Genomic DNA, 21753 nt, shown 5'->3' on the forward strand with positions numbered 1-21753 from the left:
CACAGAGGTTGTCCAGAGTTCTCCTCTTCATCAGTAGCCATGTTGACCAAGAAAGTCACAGCTCTCACTTCATCTTTACCTTCTGAAGTACATCATTTATCTTCACAGAGGCACCTTCAGCACAGCAAACTCCTTTCCATACAAGATCTCATCTTAAGCATCTCTAGGGTTGAACAACAAACAAGAAAATGCACTGGTTTCTTTCAAACATTCTACCAGACACTCACATCTTCAAGTCGCAACTGATTTAGCTAAGATTTACATTTGTCACAATGCTTGAAGATGAATCTCAGCTAGTTTCCAAAGGTACAGAAGCTGGACCAGCACGTACAATACATCCATCAAGGAGTTTCATGTATGATTCAAATCCAAATTGTCATTCAGTCGAAATCAAAATCCCACTGATTTCCCCTCTTGTGGGATTTCCTCTCCTACATCTGTCTTTTAGTTACAATCAGGGCAGTAATCCTCTCCACTGGCTCCCTTGACGAGAGGCTGAGATAAGTTTAGAGAGGTGGTCCTGCTCAGAACGGGGCGGGACACGTTAGATGGGATAGGCACTTTACTGGAGACAGGTCAAGGACAACCATGCCATGTGTCCCACGCTGTGCCTATTAAAAGGGCATCATCGGAACAGTCCCAACCCAACAAAACAGCATCTGCCACATCAAGTTCTGCATGTAATTAAAATGTTAATATGAATCACTGCTTAAGCAGATATGCATAAATTTCATTATGACATGCACTCCACTCATCAAAGACTTTAATGAGGATATGAAGGGAGATCTATGAATCGGGTTTAAATAGACTGAGCTGGGGACAGAACCATCAGACATTGAAAGCAAATAAATATAGAATGTGCACTGCCTCCTGGTTGTCTGATGACATGAAACTGCACAACACTATATAAACATCACTCTTGGCTAAATCTCTCAACAAGTTTGTTGGTCATTTACGAAAATATTTGCCAATAATAGGTTTGTGTTTGGAGTAAAATATTAATTTGTGTTCATGTCTATTTTTTAAACTACAGATAAGGTAATTTTCTAAAAACTACTTCAGCCTTTACATGTACATGAACTTATTGTGCACAAAAGTATGTTGTTGCTTACATTTTATAATTGAACCACTGAATACAGACTGTTTTGAGGGTGTTTTTGGTAACTTTCTGAAGTCTTGCTCCTCTTGTCCTATATGGAGGCTCAGAGAGCTCTGAGATTTCATCCAAAAACCTTTCAACCTTTGTTCTGAAGATGAATATAGGCATGAAGGGTTTGGAACATTATAATGATTAGTAATTAATGATGGAATGTTCATTTTTGGTTGAATTAACCATTTAATTCCCAATCTTGATCCCTGTGGTTTAATATAACCCTTTGCAGCTATAACATCAACTCTTTTGGGAATGCTTCCCCCAAGGTTTAGGGAATTTTTGACCAATCTTCTAAAATTGCATTTGTGAGGTTGGGTACTCATGTTGGTTGTGAAGACCCAGCTCTCAAGTCTCCACTTATTTTCATCTTAAAGGTTTTCAATTCAACCTGCAACTTGTCTTTATCACCTTGCATTGTTGCATTCATATCGTAACAGGAAGGGGCCACCAGTAAATTCCCACAAATTCAGGAGCATGAAATTGTCCAAACCAGGGGTGTCCACACTGCGAATTGTAATAGACTTAGGTGGGATGAATTCATTCAGTTACTGACTTCCAAAAACATTTCACACTAAAAAAGTCACATCAATCCTTAACACACTGCTGCGAAAAGGAGCGGGATTAAACAAGATTAGACATTTAAAAAAGTGAGCGATTGGTCCATGTTTTAAATTTCTGTCCAGAAAGGGCATGTTTTGATCCTTGATTGGTCTCATGCAGTCAAGTGATGTGATTTCACAGGTCAGAGTTCACTAAATTTGAACTGCGAAACTTGATGCAAGTACTTGCGTTTTCAGTCTGACGCATTTGTGTGCGTATGAATGGAAGTCTATGGGGAGAAAAGTCCAGTGTGACCGCAGCTTTACTAGGCTTTCTAAAAACATCCTTGCTGGTGTGTTGAGGCAAGTTGGAGCTTAAATCTGCTGGACTCCGGCCCTCAAGGACCAAGTTTGGACACCCCTGGTCCAAACTATCTTGATATGTTGAAGTTGGGTTACTAAGGAGCCAAGCTCAAGTCCAACAACAACCTCACACCATAATCCATCAAACGTTACATTTGGCACATTGCAGTCAGGCAAGTACCGTTCTGATGTAGTAGTACCGTACCGATCTACCCTCTCACAGATTTCAGTTGCAACTCACTATCAAACACACCTGCATGTAATTATCAAGTGCTGTTCGGGTCCTATTTAATTGGTTCAGGTGTGTTTGATCAGGTTTGGAGCTGAACTGCAGGAAGGTAGATCACCAGGGACAAGGTTGAGCAGCCCTGCTCTAGAGTCCAGTGTTGGCTTGCTTGACACCACTGCACATGAAACTTTGCATTACAATGAAGTAAAACATGGATGTAGCTGCTCGCTCATTTAAAACAATTACATTAAGCTTTCTATGCATTGTTCTTGAGCTAATCTGAAGGCCACATGAAGCGGATGATTGGATTGCTGGAACAAAAGCACAGCTAACAAAATAGAGATTTGAATGCCAGTTGTCACTCAGTTGTGGAGAATTACTATTCACCAGAATCACCATTGAATATTTTCAGATGCCTGATGATGATGACAAAAATGAGGAGCTAAATTTTACAGATCTGTTCTGAGGAAGTCATGTACTAAGGGTTCACACTTAGCTGATGCTTGATAAAGTATATGTGAATGCTGGCCCGGGAGAGATCCATGATCTCAGAGAATCCACAAGCCTGGGGCTCACACCTGTTTAGTCGGGAGAAGAGAGCCTTAGTTCAGGTAAGTCTTGAGAACTCCCGTTATTAAGGCAAAAAAGAGTGGAAGGAGTTGGTGTGGGGTTCTTCAAAAACGAAGATGATCATGGTAAGAAAAGGGGACTATTTATGTGCATTAGGATTCATCTGGTTGGTTAGCCATGTGTTGCAAGGCCAGCTGTGGTCAAATCATAAGTGTGTGATCCTCTAAAAATTCATTTCGAGGGAGGAGGAAAGATTATGGTATTTTGAATCGAGGTTAGGGGTGACACTGTCACCTCACAGCAAGAAGGTAACTGGTTCAAGTCCCAGCTGGGTCAGTTGGCATTTCTGTGTGGAGTTTGCATGTTCTCCCTGTGGCTGGAAGGGCATCCGCTGTTTAAAACATATGCTGGATAAACTGTGGCGACCCCTGATGTATAAAGGGACTAAGCTGAAGGAAATTTCATGAATGATTACAGATTATGAGGGCATTTACAAAATGATAAAGTGCAGATACATTGTTTATAACAGGGGTGCCGGTGTACTGGAGGGTTTAGCTCCAACCCTAATCAAACACACCTAAAGCAGCTAATCAAGCTCTTACTAGATATACCAGAACAGGGGTGTCCAAACTCAGTCCTGGAGGGCCGGTGTCCTGCATAGTTTAGCTCCAACTTCCTTCAACACACTTGCCTGGAAGTTTTAGTATACCTAGAAAGAGTTTGATTAGCTGGTACAGGTGTGTTTCATTGGGGTTGGACCTAAAACATGCAGGACACCGGTCCTCCAGGACCGAGTTTGGGCACCCCTGTACTAGAAACTTCCTGGCAGGCGTGTTGAAGCAAGTTGGAGCTAAACTCTGCAGGACACCGGCCCTCCAGGACCTGGAAGTGTACATTTTGATTTGGTGCCGACTTTAAAAGAACGGCTCTTGCACTCCTGCATAGAACAGGACAACTTCACACATGACTAAGCAGTGACTTCAAAATATAGGACACTGCTGGTTAATGATCCCCAACGTACACACAGAGCAAGAAATAAAGCACTAAAAAGAACTTTGCATCAGATCAGACTTTAATTTCATTGTGTAAAGTTGCATGTGTCTATACAGTAAGGTCATCAAAGAGGATAACAAACACATGGTCTTTGGTTCTTAGCTATGCAGTAATCTGAAGAATATAGAACTTAAAACCGAAGAAACTAATAAATGTCTGAATCCCAGCAGGTCCCAGGGTCAAGCAAAACGCAGGATTATAAACGGCTAAAAATGTACAGTTGATGAGGCTACGTTGGCATGACTACACCAACATAACCAAGCCAACGAGCCTCGATTGCTACTGGAAGACAGTTTCTGCACTAATCAATACTTCATGGATATGAGATCTAACTCTTCAAACGACAATCTCATCTCGCACGGCTGTATTAACGCTAATCTGCCTTTTTCTGAGGTATCTTGCTAATTCTTTACCTGAGAGATTTCTTTCGCTTGAAAAGACAGCCAGCAGTACACTTCTGAGGTAATTCTGTGTTGTACTGCAAGTAGTTGAACTACATCCGAGGTAAATCCTAAGTGAGGTAGCTATTTCAGTCCCACGGCGACCGAGTTATGTCTAGTGTAATTCGTTTCAGGAGCGAGACTGCATCTAGGTTCTGAAGATTAAAAGTTCTGAAGAAAAAAATTCCTGAGAAACTCGCTTTCCAATATGGAAAGATATGTGAGGTCTGAAGTTCAACAACTAAAAATACAAAATAAAAAAAAAACGCCATCCAATCTTCCTTTGATTCGAATGTTATCCTGCTTTTCTGTGACCTGGTTTGTTTTAAAGAATGGTACATTACTACGGCTCTCATTTAATTACGAGCCTGTACATGATCGTCCGACGCACAAAAATGATTGACGTGTGACACGAACCCTTCGCGTCCACAATAATTTCCTTTCAACCATACATTGTCTTGTGTCTGAGGTAGAGAAAAATCTTTCAACCAAACTGTTGCCTGTAAATATGTCTAAATAATAATAATAAACAAACAAAAAGAAACTCTCAGCTGTGTAAAATGCAATTTCAAACTCAAAAACTTTTCAAATCTTATTAATATTTATGTATCTAGTAGCTAAAAAACAAATGGAAAATAGAAAACAATAAAATCAAGTAAATACAATAAAAAAAAATTATAATCTGACCCCTTTTCTAACCAAACCAACTTTCCAACACTTGACGGGGATTGAAGCCTGAAGTTTTTTTTAAACCAAAAACAAAACAAAACAATAACACAGCAGTATCATAATTGATCCTGAGTCTTTTAAATTCACTGCAGATGAGGTAAATTCAGCAAACTTTAAATAAGAGAATTAATAGACAGCAAAAGCGAGAGAGAGAGAGAGAGAGAGAGAGAGAGAGAAAGAGAGAGAGAGAGAAAAGAGAAAGAAAGACTGTCAACCACAACCTCCTCACAAAAATGTGACTTTGGCAGAAGTAGATTTGATCATGCCACGGTTAGCTTCGCAGACCTTTAGCGAGTGAATGACTATGGGTGCGTGATTAAAGGCATGATTAAACCCACACTCACGACAGCACTGAGATTAAGACAGCTGAGGTATTTTGTTGAATCGAACATCTCTAAAAACCTGAGAAAAAACATCATGTAGAAAAGAGCCGGTGGGGTCCGTGACGAGCTTGAACAGCTGAGGAGTTTGTAAATGTGTTTGTGTGTGGTCCCTCCATTGGCTGGAAGGAAAACACAGCTGTGAGCTTGTGCTGGAGGCAGATTGTGATTCGTCAAACCACCTCTAGAGGGCAGAACGGCTCAGGCGCTCCACTGGAAATGACTGTAGTTTTGGGCAGGACTGGCAGGGTTGTTTTTGGTAACAGGTTTTGGGAGGTGTTGGTGCTGGTTAGGGTGACCCGCCTGTGGCTGGATCCACAGAGTCAGGACCCTTTGAGGAGGAGGAGGAGGATGAAGAGGCCATGCCAGGACTGAGGGTGGAAGCGTGGCCTGGGAACATGGCGGTGACTGCGGTGGGAACGGATCCAGACTTCTGAGCATACAAGGAGCCTGTGTACAATATGAAAGAATACATTCATTTATTTCATACACATATATCATATTATACACTGTTGTTTAAAGGTTTGTGGTCAGTAAAATGAGTTTAATGAAGGGATAGTTCACCCATTAATATCAAATTACACACCTTTTATTAGTTTAAAACCTACGTGAGTTTCTATTCTGAAGAATGCTGGTTGCTGCAACCCATTGTGTTCCTTAGTAATTATTTTTCATATTATGGAAATCAGTGGGTTCTAGTTACTAGTATTCTTCAAAATACCTTATTTTTTTGTGTTCAGTAGAAGAAACACAAAGGTTTAAAACCTCATGAGGAAGATTCAATTAGGCATGGCCCGGTATAAATTTCTGATTGTATAATAAGCTTAGATAAAAATATCACGGTTTCACGGTATTATGTTTACTGCTGTAAAATCATTTCTTTTTAAATGACAGTTAATAAATAAATTTTTTTCCCAATTAACACAATATATTACATTTTAGGAAACATTTATAAAGGCATCACGGTGGTGCAGTGGGTAGCAGGATCGCCTCACAGCAAAAGGGTTGCTGGTTCAAGCCCTGGCTGGGTCAGTTGACATTTCTTTGTGGAGTTTGCAAGTTCTCCCTGTGTTCGCGTGGGTTTCCTCCGGGTGCTCTGGTTTGCCCCACAGTCCAAAGACATGTTGTTCAGGTGAATTGGATAAGCTAAATTGGCCGTAGTGTATGTGAGTGAATGTGAGAGTGTGTGGGGGTTTCCCAGTGATGGGTTGCAGCTGTAAGGGCATCCGCTGCGTAAAAAATATATGCTGGATAAGATGCCGGTTCATTTCCGCTGTTGCGACCCCTGATAAATAAAGGGACTAAGCCGAAAAGTACTTCTACTATCTTTATTAGCCTCAAAAACAGATATCCTTGCAACACATAAAAAACCTTTACATATAGCTTAGAAGCGGTATAACAAAACATTTTTGCGGTTTTAATACCTTGACTTTTCCAAACCGCGTTAAACCTTGAAACCGGTTATCGTCCCATGCCTAGATTCAATAATGAGGTCATTTCCATTTTTATCCCTTTAATATTTTTAATGTATTAAATTGTTCGAAACTGACAAGCATTTTTTTTTTACTTAACTTTTAATGCAGCAGAAAATCTAGGAGATATTTATTCTTTTTTTTAATGACAGAAGCAGCATAGTAGAATCAATTCTGATGGATCATGTGTGGCACTGAAGACTAGAAGAAAATTTTTTTTATTTCAAAATATATTAACAAGGAAATTAGTCATTTTAATTTTTGAATATAACTGTTTTTTCTTCTTCAACTAAAGCAGGGTTCATACACATTTTTACTACTAAAATTCCAGGATTTTACCTTGACTTTTAAAAAAAAGTTTTATATATATATATTCATGACCTAATGTTTCTTTCAATGTCTACATACATGTGGTAAATAATTATAAAAAATGAATATTGAAAAATTATATGTATAAATAATTTTTTTTTTACAGCATATCAAAAATATGTGACTATCTATGTAGTTTATGTTTTTTTGTTATATCTGTAAAATATTTTTTTGGAAAGTCTCCTTTTATAAAAACTCTCATAAAAATAGTACAAATTAGCCTTTAGCACTAATAGAATCTTACCTCTGTAGTTAAAGATGTTTCAGGACACCACACTCAAAATGTGGCTTGAACTACAAAGAATGCGATTGAAGGAGAGTCAAAGCTGAAACTGCGAGTTGCTTCTTACCCAACACAGCAAGCGTCATTTGAAGAGACGAACTGCACTATTGTATTTAATTTACACAATTACATCATCTAAAATAAATTCAAGCACACAGATATTTGTTAAATTTCCATAATTTTTCCAAAACATTTAAGGTTTATTTGTTGTTCCAAAACTTTTCCAGGCCTGGAAAAACCTTGTCAAAATTTCCATGAATTTTCCAGGTTTTCCAGAACCATATGAACCCTGTAAAGCTTAACCAAATAATCCTCAAAATAAATCATTTATCAGATTTATTTTATGCAGGAGAAAAAAATATTTGAGACAAAATATTTTAAGAAAACAATATATTACAAAAGGTAAGAGGTTAAATTATTTTATTGTACTGCTTCTAATGTCAGGGTTTGAATTTATTTTCACTCAAACTAATTAGTCTCTATCCACAGTTCTATTAGTTAATCCAAGTTGAACATTTGACAGTTTGCTGTGGACATTCCTTCTAAAACCTATTATTTAAAAATAAAACTTTAAATGAAATGGATTTGAATGAAACAAATATATCAAGTCATCTCTAAACAATGTTTTAAGGAACTTTAGGGATAGTTGGTTTAGAAAAAAATTGACTTGAAGACTCCTACTACACCCCTTTTTTACCATTTCTGCCATCTGAATCATACATTTAGGTTTAATGAACAGAATAATCAAGTTTATTTTCATCTATTTTATGTTTACAATATTAAGTGGAATAAACATTTGCACTAAACATCTGTTTTGTCTTATTTGTAATCTTTGTTATAAAATTTTTTTTAAATTCCGTCCCTACATGGTCAATTCTTCATGGTTAATAAAAAAGGCATAATCTTTAAACCACTTATAGAAAAAACATGTGACTTGCCTTAATACATGTAATTACATTACATTTAGGGCATTAATACATGTAATTTATTCTAAACACATTAATTTTGTACAAAATGTTAGCAATAGTAGATTCATTATTTGTCAAACTTGGTTACTGTGATGTTTCAGTGAACTTATTCAATTTTTAAAAACAATAATATGCTGAAAATGCTGTTTTAGACATGCCATGTGGTGTCTGGATTGAGGTTAGAATCATGAGGTAAAGCACAGTATGCTGGAAAAGTCAACTATGTTAGCAGTTGATAAAGTGAAACAATAAGTTAAACAGAAATTAGTAGCAGAATCAAATATTCCCGATCACAAAGAACTTTGCATTGCCACTTTCTCTCTCAAACAACAATTCGATTAGAATTGAATTGTCTAATTAAATTGTAAAATGGCAGTGTGCTTATTGTTTGCTTAAATCTTAATATTTTTATTTTTGTTCGAGGTCCTGCTTTAAAGATTTTCTTAGATGTGCACCCACTGATTTTATTATTTTACATTAGGGCTCGGCGATATGTATGAAAAAAAAAAATCGATATTGTCAAAATTTCTCCAATATTCGATATATATCTCAATATGTTTGCATTCTAGCTACTGTTGCAGTATACACAAACAAAATGTTTAGTACAAATTTAAGCAGTTGAAAAACAAAACAAGACCATGTGTTCACTCACTGCTTTTAATCAAATAAACTTTCTTTTTGTAACTAAAATAGTGCAAAACAAGTACAGAAAGTGCATTGTCAACCTTAATTGATTGTTTTCTACTGAGCGGTTTAGTACGGTCTGCATTTGTTATTAAAAATATATAGGCCTATATTGTCTATCAGAACGGGGTCGGGGATACACACTTATGAAACGAAAGCTTGTGTGTGACAGAAAAATTAACAGACAAGATATGTGGCTCACCTTTGGGTGCAATTATTTCCCATTTATTAATTATAAAACCACCACGAACAGCGACGCAAACAAGGACCAAATGTATTGTGAGCATATAAAGATGAGTGTGTTTTAAGAGTGTTTTGTGACCACAAATTACAGTGTATGTGTTTCGTTTGAAGACTAATTCATCATCTCCTCGCCTGCTTTTTTTCCTCTGTGCTGTTTGTTGTCTCATTCAGCATTTTGGAAAGATGTCAAATGAGACCCTCACCTCACGTCACTTGTGCGCATGGTAACGCTTAAGGAAAACGTAATATTGGAAGCTCGGTGCGTTCTTTTGGGAAAGTAGCTATGCTTGAATTTGCGATATATCGATATATTTGTCAATATATTTCAGTCAACAAAATTTATCGCTAATATTCAATGTATTTTATATTAACAATGGGTTCAGTTTACTGTAAATTATACACAAGTATAAAATTATAACAGTTTAAAATCTTTCACAAGGGGGTCTTTGGAAAAACTTGATGTTAAGTACCTTAAACAACACTGGCCAATCCCACATATGGGTAAATATAATAACACACACCTGAGTAAATAATCCCGTTGACCTCCACAGACACAGTAATGCTGGCGGAGCCATTAGAAGAAATGCTGAGAGACAAGTCCTGCTTCTCCTCTGAAAACACAATCCAATCGTCAATGACACACATCTCACTTTACTTTCCAACTCCCTGTACGTTCATAATCCCTCCTCACACTCACCGCGGGTGTTGATGTTGTTCATCCTCAGGTTGGCGGGGTTCACCTGTGATGCCATGGCCAGCAGGTTTTGTTGGAAGGCCTGCTGCAGTAGCCTCTGCTGCTCCTCTGCCAGACGCGCCATCTTCCTCTCTGGCCCTTCAACCGCAGCAGGCCCCGCGTTCACAGCACCTGCACCCATGCCAGTCTCCAGCCTCTCCCTCAGCTGCTCCAGGGTGGCGGCACGTGCCAGCTGCTGCTGATGCCCTAGAGCCAGGGCTAAGGGGAGGCGAGCTGGCAGCATGGAGGCTGGACTGTCCTCTGGGACTGAGGAGAGAGAACAGAAACTGCTCAAATCTCAGCTTGCATAAACTGTGATATTTACTGTCAAGGGAATTCTGTATTTGTTGTTTTAATGTATGAGCTAATGTTAAACACTTTACAAAACATGTATTAAAGTTCAAAAATTTGACTGTTTTACTGTTTATTTACTGTTACTGCACTACTGGTTTTGTACTGAATGTTCAAAACCATTAAATAGTTCTATAAAAACGATTAAAATGCAGTCCAATCATTTCAACAAATTAAAGCAAATGCATTGTTTGTTTTATCCACTTTGTTCCTCTACAGCCCATAATGCTGTGTGAAAATTGTATTAAAACTGTAAACAATTAGTTAAGTGTAAAACAAAACATTGTTGAATATTAAAAAGTCAACTTATTAGAATTAAAATATTGTAGTCAACATTTGAAGTAGATCAAACATTATTTTTAAATCATCTTAAGACAAAAATGTGTGTTTAACAATAGATTTAGGACAACTTTGATGAAAGGATTTACTCTTTGATGACTTTCTGCTGCACTATTATGGACATATATTGAATATAACTGTGCTGTGGGCAAACAAAGAAAAAACAAGTCAGAGTGAACTTTAGTATCACAAGGATATTTGTGGTCAAAACTCCAAGGTCACATTTATTTACCAAGGGCGTCACTCAGTTTTCACTATGAACAAAGCATAGAATCACCAAGAGGCGACACTCTAGTGCGATTTGGGAAACAGCCACTAGATGGCGCGGCGGCCATTTTGGAATGAAAATTCCAATAGAACAACAGCATATTATAAGTCTGTAAAATAAACTATTAAAAGTGCTGATGATTGTGATAGTAAGTGTTGTTCTGTCGTCTTTCAGGTTGTATCTCAGCTTTAATGCGTTTTTAAAATAAATAAATAAAAAACAAAGTAGCTGCTTGCCATCTCAACAGCAATGAGGTCCAATGGAGAGTCGATCGCTTTCACTCCAAAATGGCTGTTGCTGGGCACTGCTGTTGCAATGGAATGTTCTATTGAGTGTCGCCTCTTGGTCATTCTAAGCTCTTTGCTATGAATATGGATTATTTGTAGCACAATATTATTATTTGAATCAATGGGGTATATGCACACAGACGTTTAATTTCAGCCAGCCAGCCTCATCGCTTTTGGTGAACTGTCTTTCCATTATAAATTTGATTAAGGTCTGATTTCCTTAAAAATCAGTGTTCTTCACTGCCTGATAGATATATGATATAAAGTGGGTCTCAGACTGGACAAGAAGCACTGTATTAAAATCCATTTTCCCCTGCCATGTCATTTAAAATATGACATTTATTTTACCCCAGTATTTTCTGTGCTAGCCTGCTGATCTTAATGGGACTAGCATTACACTGTCTTTCATCTTGTTTTACTCTTGAACAACTAAATAAATGCTTAAGTCTATTTAACTGAATATATTGTAATTATCTTACAACATAGATGCTGTAAAATGAACCTTATAAAATTGAAAATAGTCACATTAAACTTTCACCGAAAGTTTATAATTGGCTGAAAAACACTAGCTCTGCTTATACCCCAGTTGTTTCCGTTGTTTTGAACAGAAGCTCCCCAAAATGAAAATACAGACCATAAATTTGAAACAGTAGTCATGTGTGAAAATAGGTAGATAAGACATGATTTAGTTACATCAAGCAAGAGTGGTGTAAAAAAAAAAGCTGAATACAGAGTGCTTTTTCTTGTTTCATCAATGACAATTGTGCCAAAGGGATACAATGGTTTCTAAATTAATGCTTTTAAATGACTTGAGTGAGCTAATACTTCAATGATCATTCATAAAAACAGTCACTTGCTTCATTTCTAAATGAATCAGCATATTTAAAAAAATCTTTTGAATTAATAAATAAAATCACTGATTAAGCCCATCCCCCACATTATTTTGTCGTCAATATTGCATAACCCTAATTAAATAAACAGTTGGTTCATTAATATAATATTAAGGATTAAAATTAACAGCAGAATGCCCATTTAATCACTATTTATTGTTAAATCTAATAAATCAACACTAAATGAAAAACAGTTGCTTAAAAATGTTTATAACTATACTTGGATATAATGTTTCTACTGAAATGTCTATTGAAATGTGTATAACCAAATTGTGGCTTGTTTTCATGACACATTTAACCAAAAACACGAGAAAAAATTATTTTTACAGGTAACCATCAACTACCAAGTCTTTTCTGAGGTAAATGTAGTGAGTGATTTTTTAATGGCACCTGTTGAAAGACTAATTTAGCAGTTACATGTGACTACAGTAAGTTGTTCTGTATCTGTCAACACCCATTTTGTGAGCATTTAAGTTTAATGTTTTGGCATAACTAGTAATAGAAAATTGTATGTACATTTTAAAGCTGAGACTGTAGCTCACACAATAAAAAAAAAGGATTCAGCAAAGTTTGATTTGAGAATTAAAAGACAGATTCCAGAAATTTAGAATCAATACTAGTTAATCAAAATGAAAATCCTTGGTCTTGTCAATGCAACTCTAGCATTTCCATGCCAGAATCGAGCTAGACCTTAATGCTATCTTGCTAAAATGCTAATTGCTATTGGTATTTGCCAGAATGGGTATTTTAGGATTAGCTTAAATATCGAAAAGGTGTTGTGACAAGAGCAGGGAGAGGAGTAGTTTCTGTGTTCTTTTCATCACCCAAGTGGAAGTTATGAAGCAAAATATTTTGACATGAACATGGTTCCCTGCTTTATACATCAACACAAGTGATTCATTTACTTTGGCCCCTGTGGTTTGTCACTGTCAGTGGACCCTCACAGGAAAACACAGCCCCTTAATGGCTTTCACACTGTGAGGTTCCCCAATCAGGCCAGGAAACTTCATTTCCTCCACACACTTCCTGTCTAGTTTTGGTTTTATTCCACATCAAGGTGCCATTGTGAAGTTGTAGATGTTCTATTTAATGAAATACATTTATGTGAACAGCTAAACCACAACCACACAGCTAGTAATTAATCACTGTAAAGTGCACTATTTTTGTAAACTTTAATAAATCTAATTTCAGGTAAAAAAAAAAACATTCTGATTTGATAAACCTAACTAAATGTTCACATATTTGTTTCTATGTACGTTACATGTATTCCACACAAAAGGTCAGCACATATGCTATGACCACTTGCAGTTTTAATTCAAAGAAAGCTAACATGATGACCTTGCTGGGCGATTAATCGAAAAGTAATGGAAATCGGCAATCAGAACCAATAATCAATCTAATTTTTCCAGGTCGATTTTTTCAATCACGTTCCCTACTATGTGTCACATGACTCTGTTTGTTACTTTTGTTTACTTTGCAGTACATTGACGACTGACGAAGCTGCGCCAGAGATGCCTTGAGACGGCATATTTTCCATTACATAAAAATTATTATTTAAATTAAAACATTTGTTTACTGAAGATGCAAGAAATGCACTGTTTAAAATATTATTTACAGGATATGCAAGAGTTATTTTATTTACAAAAAAATAGCCTTTGACAGTGTAGATAGTAGATAGTGTGTTTCCTTCAATTAATTTAAAATATATAATGCTCTCTTCGTTCACAAATCTCTCACTTGTAATATGTAAGTATATTTACTGAACAAAACCTGTCAGTGAACTATGAGGGCAAAAAAATTAAATAAAATAATCGTCGATTAATCGCAATCGAGTTAAAATTTTCAGTTAATCAGGATTTCGATTTTAGGCCAAATCGCTCAGCTCACAAATTCATCATGATCGGGTAAATGATGCCTAAAGTACTGATTAGATAAATTAATTACAATTGGTATCAATATCAAAAGTATAAATCCTTGTTAGCGTATTTATTAACAAAAGAAGGAAAGAAATATTTGGAGATACATTATGCTGGTCAGAATCTACCTTAGAAAGTTTATAAGAAACTCTTCAGCAGCATTACTAGTTTTTAGTGGTCCAGTAATTATTAAACAAAAAGACTTTTTGTGGAAGAACAGTGTAGCCGAAGCTACTTTCTCCATTTTTGGATATGACAAGCGTCTTGCTGTGCTCAATTTGTAAAAATCACAATCTGTGTTTTTGATTCGATCAGTCAGAAAAGCTTTTGTTTTTCTTCAGTATATTCAGTTGCGGATGCACTTAAGATATCTGCTTGTTAAGTGGTGACATATGAAATACTTTTTCCGGGTCCAAGCCGCTACTCATTTGAATATAGAAAATATTCATTTATGACCACTTTTAGTCCTATCACACATTAAAGCAAATTTCATATAAAATCATGGTGTACACTCCAGTCTCTGGACTTGCTGCATTAAAGACAACACTAATTTTAACAACTTATAAAAAATGAATCACTTTCTGGCCATCGGATATTAGGCATGGATATATGCATTTCGATTGTGATTTTCTAAAGTATTACATCTCTTTGTAAACGTTTATTATTACCATTTGTTGAGTCTCACTGCACAGTTTGATAGAGCACTTGGACCCGGAAGCCGCTTCACGAGACATCACACTTAACAAGTGGATAGAACATATGTAAACCCCTCAAAGTTTCTCAAATGATCTGATTATTTTAGTTTTACATTGCCAATCTTGCATTTCATTTGGATCAATCACCATCAGCACGATTAAGGTGTTTACATGAAGGCTTTCCTGTCAGACTAAACCATCAATCCAACTGTAAATGGATTAATTGTGTCCATGTAAAGGTAGCTAATGACAACGTATGTGAATCTCCACCTCACCACTAGTAGGAGCAAATGAAACCAAATCTTTCTTCATGCCTTGCTTTTGACTAAACAAATCCTGAGGGAAATTAAAGAATTTACATTTTGTTTTCACTGTCCTCATTTCCTTTCAAGCAGAAGAGATAATGGCATTAAGAGTCTGCGCACCTGTGGCTTTCTTCAGGGCAGGGCTGGGGGTGGCTTGCAGCTCGCTGTGTCCTGTGGCGGGAAGGTGCATTTTTGGAGGAGAGAGGAGATGAGGGGCTGCTCCGCTGGGTGAAGGGGAGAAGCGGTACAGGCTGTTGCTGTATCCGGGACGGCGGCCCTCTCTTCGGTTACTATCAATGGCCGCCTGCAGCTCTCCAGGGGAACTCAGACCCTTCTTCTCACACTCGTATGGGTACAGGTACTTCATATACCTGTGAGAGAAGATCAAAACCTGTCAGCCTAACGCAGATTTACACGGTGCAATTTTTACTTTTAACACAAATGTTTTTTAATGTGACCATTATTTAGAATGCATCACTTTAAAGTTTCCATACATTAAGTCTATAATGCGACACTGCCAAAACGATCACTTCTTTTGTCTTTTTCCCCATTTCCTGCAAATACCGACAAACATCCTAATTATATTCTGAAATATCTGATATTACGATTCTCAAATATGCGTAAGAACATGCATTGTGTCATTTAAACAGCTTACAATCATATTATTTTATTTATGATGGATGTCACCATGTTATGGCCCGTTTCCACTGAGAGGTAAAGTACGGTGCGCTTCTATGCCCATTTCCAATGTCAAATGGTCCGTTTCCACTGAGTGGTGTGGTATGGTACGGTTAGGTTTGGTACGCTTTTATGGTCGTTTCCACTGTCAAAAAGCGTACCGAACCGAACCGTACCACTTTTTCGGCACCCTTTCGAAAGGGTACCAAACACGAGAAAGGGTACCAAAAGGCGGAGCCACACACGCAGCTGAACGCTATTGGTTTACAGAGAGGCATCATTTGCTTACGCAACAAGCCAAAATGAAAACAAAAAACCCGCCATGTTTGAAATACACATCCGAGAGATTATAGGGGAATTATAACTTATTAACATAGTACAGTTTCTTTAGTTCTGGTGATAAACTCAATATGTGTGGTATCGAATCTATATCCAATCCAAGTATTGAGATAGGTGCACCCCTAAGACAAATGTCACTAGCGTGTGTACAAGCCAGGAGAATGAAAACAAAGGAAGTGCCATTTTTAAAAGCACAGCTGAGACATTACATCGTAATAATATATACACATAATAGCGAGCCATGGTCGACCGGAGCTCAAACAAACCTTGTCATCGTCTTGATGAACAGCCACAAAGCCAAAAAAATAAACCTGTTGTCTTGTTGTTTACGAGGCCGTTTAAAGCACGAGCGGTTTCACTTTCTCCACGCATCTATATTTGAAATAACAAACGTCTTGAACTTATGATAGTAATGTGCCTGTGATTGTTGATGTGCTTCTGACATCTGATCCTTTCAAAAATGGACCACCGTGAGAGTGAAGTGTGAAAAACAAAGGAAAAGCCGGAAAAAGCAAATGAGAAAACAATTCTTATAGCAACCTAAAACATGATAACTGCATAAGGGTATAGTGGGAGTGTTCAAACTTCCATGTTTAATTATTATAATCACCTTTTAGGCTATTATGAACTCGGAATGACGGAATAACTTTTTAACAAGATGTTAACGTTACATGTGCTGGTGAAGAATAAGGATGAGAGGTTTGTACTGACTGAATATGTTTCATTAAGTTTACCAAATAAGGCCTAAATGTAAGTTTTGGGTATTTTTTTATTTTTATAAGGTAACATTTTAGAGACTTTAAGTCTCTGTATGTGTTCATAAATGTTTTATTTTTTATTTTAACTCAGAAGAGTTACCATAGGCTTTCGCATTATCATTGGTCTGCAGCTATAATCAAATCATGTTCATAGAAAGGTCAGTGATAAACATGTATTTATACATAAGTAATTATGTATATAAAGCATTTGTTTAGTAAGAAGTGCTTCTCTTATATGAACTTCAAGCGAGAATGACATCGTCGACTGCAACTTTGTCGAACACCACGCCCACCAGGCAGTGGAGACACAAGCATGATAAAGGTGATCCGTATCAGTGGAACTCAGTGGAAACTGGCCATTTGTGCTGAAGTGGAGAGATTAACGTAGCATTTTCTGCAAATGTTCACAAACATGAATCTGAAATATATTGTGAAATACTTCATACCCTAATGCTCAAATGTGTAGCATGTACAGCATCATTTAAACAGCTTAACGGTCACATAATTTTAGCTATGATAATTGATGGGCACAGCCAATTTAGCAGCCGAACACATGACCGCTTTAAATCACACTTGTGTGATTGTACACTCCAGGGACCAGCCAAGACTGATCACACAGTTGTGATTGTGTCAAGATTAATAATCATTTTACAACTGTAGTTTGTCAGACTGTATGAAAATGATTGCCATATTACACTGTAAAATATTAGGTGTCAATGTCAGACTATGACAATTAATTAATGACTAGCAGAAACAAACGATTAAACATTAAAATTTTAAACAAATCTTAAAAATAAATAAACAAATAAATAAAAATAAAAAAAATCAATCCCCATTTAAGAGCTGTCTCTAATATATGTAATTCCAGAGTTTTCCCTTCCATCCTCCTATTTTTCTGGCAGGTAATCTACTAATATTGGTTTAAGAGGTAAAATAATATTTGTATGGTGCGGGTCAGCTGGGTGAAAGGCATGAAAAAGATGTGGGTCCAATAAGACCATTTCAACTTAATCCGGTTTACGATGGTAGCTGCATTCAAATGGGTCTTCTAATGGTATATTTGGCTATGAGACCAAGCAGCATGGCAGTTAACAAATGTGTATATCTCCATTTGTTTGATATGGAAATGTATATGTTAATAATGTAGATGTTGATTTATACATACGTCACTGTGGCATTGTGTCTTACTCATATTAAGATAGGATTAAGATGTCCATAAAAACATACTTAATAACCCCACAAATCTCATGTGTTCTGAATTGTGGCTCTTGGTCAACTATAACCAAGACTCAACACTGCACATCCTGCGATATGACTATTGTGAACACTGTGATATCAATGCTAAAACAATGTAGATTGTACAGCCCTAGATAAACCTATCATCAAATATAGCTCTCCTATTGGTTCTTGGTTTGACGGTTGTCACAGTTGAGATCTCACTGAAAGGAAGGGTCTCAAATTTTCTGACACTGCAAAATTTAATTAGAGGAAAAATTTGATTACAACAGCCATTACTCGGCTGCCTGTGAACATCCCAGACCAGCAGCAATCAAATATACCAGATTTATATTTTTATTAGATGGTCAAAATCACAGTATGAGCATGTTTTTACTATGTACAAAATGATATAAAAAAAAAGAGAGAAAAAGATGGAACGTGATCTTACTGTGTGCGGAGGGTGAAGGCGGCGCTGGTGATGGAGGTGGGCAGATTCAGGCCTTTGGTGATCTCCCTCCAGATCTTCTTGTTGATCACCTCCACCAGGCCTCCCTTCTCAGTCACCAGTTTATACAGCATGTACAGATCCAACACCTGCTTGGCCATGATGGGGATTCGATTCACAGGTGTACCTGGAGGAGACACAATGAACAGACACAACTGAGTGTTTGTTTTCTTAGCTAGTTTGATATAATCGGTTATACAGAATAGTTTTAACCTTTTAGCATTCCTGGATTCCTGTAGCTAATAACTCGATGTGCTATGGGTTAAACATTGGACCACTAAGTGGTTAAATCTGGTTGAAAGTTTTGGTTTAGATGGGATAAGGGAAGACAATATGAGCCAATAAAGACTGTGGCTATGGCCCCGTTTTCACCTGGTATTAAACTAAGTTTGGGAAACAATTCCCTATATGAATGATAGGAATCACACTGAATCAGAAAGCAGATTTAAATATCACTTAAATACCTGAGCTGTCGACTGAAACCAGAGACACTGGAAATAGAGGATTGAAAACATCTTTATATGAAGAAAGGCTTTATTTAAAAACAGTAACCTGTAAGCAATTTATAACTGTTAAATCTGATTACTGTTTAAATGTAGACAGATTTTTCTAAGTGATAATTAGGGTTGTGTTAGTGAACATGAAAAGATATGCAACAGGGTTTTTGCAGGTTTCACCAAGTTAAATTTAATAAGACATTTTTAGGACCATTATGAATTTATTGCCCTAACAATATATTTTTTATTATAATGTATTACATTTAATAATACAAAAATAATTTAATAATAAAAAAAACTTAATATTTTAGATATGTCTTTGCAAAATGTTTTAAATATTGTGTAAAAACAAGCATCCACACATGCTTTGGTTTAAAGTTTTATTGAGATCGATTGTTGGTGATTAAATGGATGTTGGCCAGATTGGGTAGCTATACATGAACAATGGAAAATTAAGACCTGTTTAAAAAAAGATTTACTACTACAAGACAATATTTCAGTAAATTTAAGACTTGAAGCCCTAAAAGTTTGATTTTGAGATTTAAGACATTAAGACTGTGGAAAGATACCACCGTCAGTAATATGCAAAAATTAATAATAAACATAAAAAATAACATTATGAACATTTTGCACATATTATCAAGATATTATACATTACAAACCTTAATTTTAAAAGAAGATATCAATTTAAATTCATTATTAGAAACAGAATTTATATAGAAACTATTCGATTCATGCATGTGTTGCACGTGTGTGTGTTCAATATCCACATGTATTTAATGCTAATTCAGTTTCACTTTCTCCGCCATGCATATGATCTATGCCTTGTTCCTGCTTAAAATAATAAAAATTTAAATAAAAAATAAATAAATCAAATAAAATCGACTTTGAGCTTTTACGACCATAAGTTGCTCTGGAATATCGTGAAAAAAAATTACAAAAGATATTAAGGAAGAGAAGACTAATTGAAAAAGGCTGATTTCTCTCAAAAAAGCAAAGCATCTTTGTTGGTAAAATGTAAAGTTATTAGTTCTGAAATTGTTTATTTATTTATTTTAAAAAATCTAGTATTGATAACATTTGAATACAAATGATGCCATATGTGAGAAAATTATTATACATTTTATATTAATATTATTAATTATTATGAAAAAAATATTATTATTTTTGTGTTGTACTATGATGTTTTATGATTATGTTGAACACCTGATGATTGCTATACCCTATATCAATTTCGCCACCGGGACTAAAAGTCACCTTGCTTTAATTCACGTGATCGCATTATAGAAAAATCACAAGTGAAATTTAAACGAATATTGAGACAAGAATCCAGTGTTTTGTTTTGTTTGACAAAAGATCAAAAGGATGCGTCGTTAAAAGACCTGCCTTGAACACATCGGCCAAACAGAAAAAAACCTATACTCAGGAAAAAAAAAAAAAACGAAAAAAACCCCCCCACAAATATCACTCAAATTTAATCTGTACTTCACATTAAACTACATAATGGCATTTGAGGACAACTTTATAGTGCTTAATATCATCTTTATGGATTTTGTTAGGCTTAATGTCAAAGAATAGTTCACAAACATTATTGCAATGGAATAGTTCTCATCTGCTCGATACCTGATCTGGCCAAAAACACAAAAATGCAGCACATTCCTATTTAGATTATAAGAACAATCTGATCACCTGTTTTTGACTACCTCTGAAGGTTGTTAATACATTTTTGACCCATTTACACCTGGACTTGGTATCAGTTCAGATCACCAGTGCATGACACTATGAACTAATACAGGAGCACACGTGGCCTATGGTAAATGGATGGACTGATTACAGGTAGTATTGGCCTGAAATAGAAATGGACGCGGTTGCCAATTTGTAGCATTAAACGTGCAAGTGTATCTGTGCTGCCCAGCCCTGGCAGAAAAACAGGGATTGAAGTGATTGAGTTTTTAATCTGTGAGCAGTGAGCCGGTGTGGGGAGGCCAGTGCAATGAAGCTCATTTGGAGGGATTGCGACAACTAAAAACTACACACACACTCATGCTCTGTTAGCGCAGTTACAAGTGTTTGTACAGGGCATGAGGGGAGGGGCTTTGAGCCCCATAATGCCATGCTCAAATCCTCCCCCCACACATACCACACTGGCCTATTCTGGAATAAAACCAATTAATGTGTGTGAGTCTGTCTGTGTGTGTGTGTGTGAGAGAGAGAGAGAGAGAGAGAGAGAGAGAGAAAGAGAGAGAGAGAGAGAGAGAGAGAGAGAGAAAGAGAGAGAGAGAGAGAGAGAGAGAGAGAGAGAGAGAGAGAGAGAGAGAGAGAGAGAGAGAAGTGGGGTTTAAATAGTCTTTGTGACTTGAGGTCAGGATTATGCCCTAATTTAGCCACTCCATTCTCATTAACATGGATTCACATGCACAAAGATGGACACTGGAGCACAAAACAATTATCAAAAGCATGTATGTTGGTAACAAATGTGTTGAATGTGTTGTTGTGACA

The 21753-nt window shown here is 36.6% G+C and overlaps 1 protein-coding gene across 1 annotated transcript in view; it reads right to left on the reverse strand.

Moving 5' to 3' along the window:
- Window positions 1-3908: 3908 nt before the first annotated feature.
- Window positions 3909-21753, reverse strand: part of arid3b (AT rich interactive domain 3B (BRIGHT-like)) — a 72773-nt gene continuing 54928 nt past the window's right edge. The window contains exons 5-9 of the mRNA XM_056452045.1: window positions 18701-18884; window positions 15380-15630; window positions 10173-10475; window positions 9997-10086; window positions 3909-5906 (exon numbers count right to left, since the gene is read on the reverse strand). Coding sequence (XP_056308020.1) covers window positions 5746-5906; window positions 9997-10086; window positions 10173-10475; window positions 15380-15630; window positions 18701-18884 — 989 coding nt within the window. The 3' untranslated portion in view covers window positions 3909-5745. The remainder of the gene's footprint in view (window positions 5907-9996; window positions 10087-10172; window positions 10476-15379; window positions 15631-18700; window positions 18885-21753) is intronic.

Source organism: Danio aesculapii, chromosome 25, assembly GCF_903798145.1.
Source record: "Danio aesculapii chromosome 25, fDanAes4.1, whole genome shotgun sequence".
Taxonomy (NCBI): Eukaryota; Metazoa; Chordata; class Actinopteri; order Cypriniformes; family Danionidae; genus Danio; species Danio aesculapii.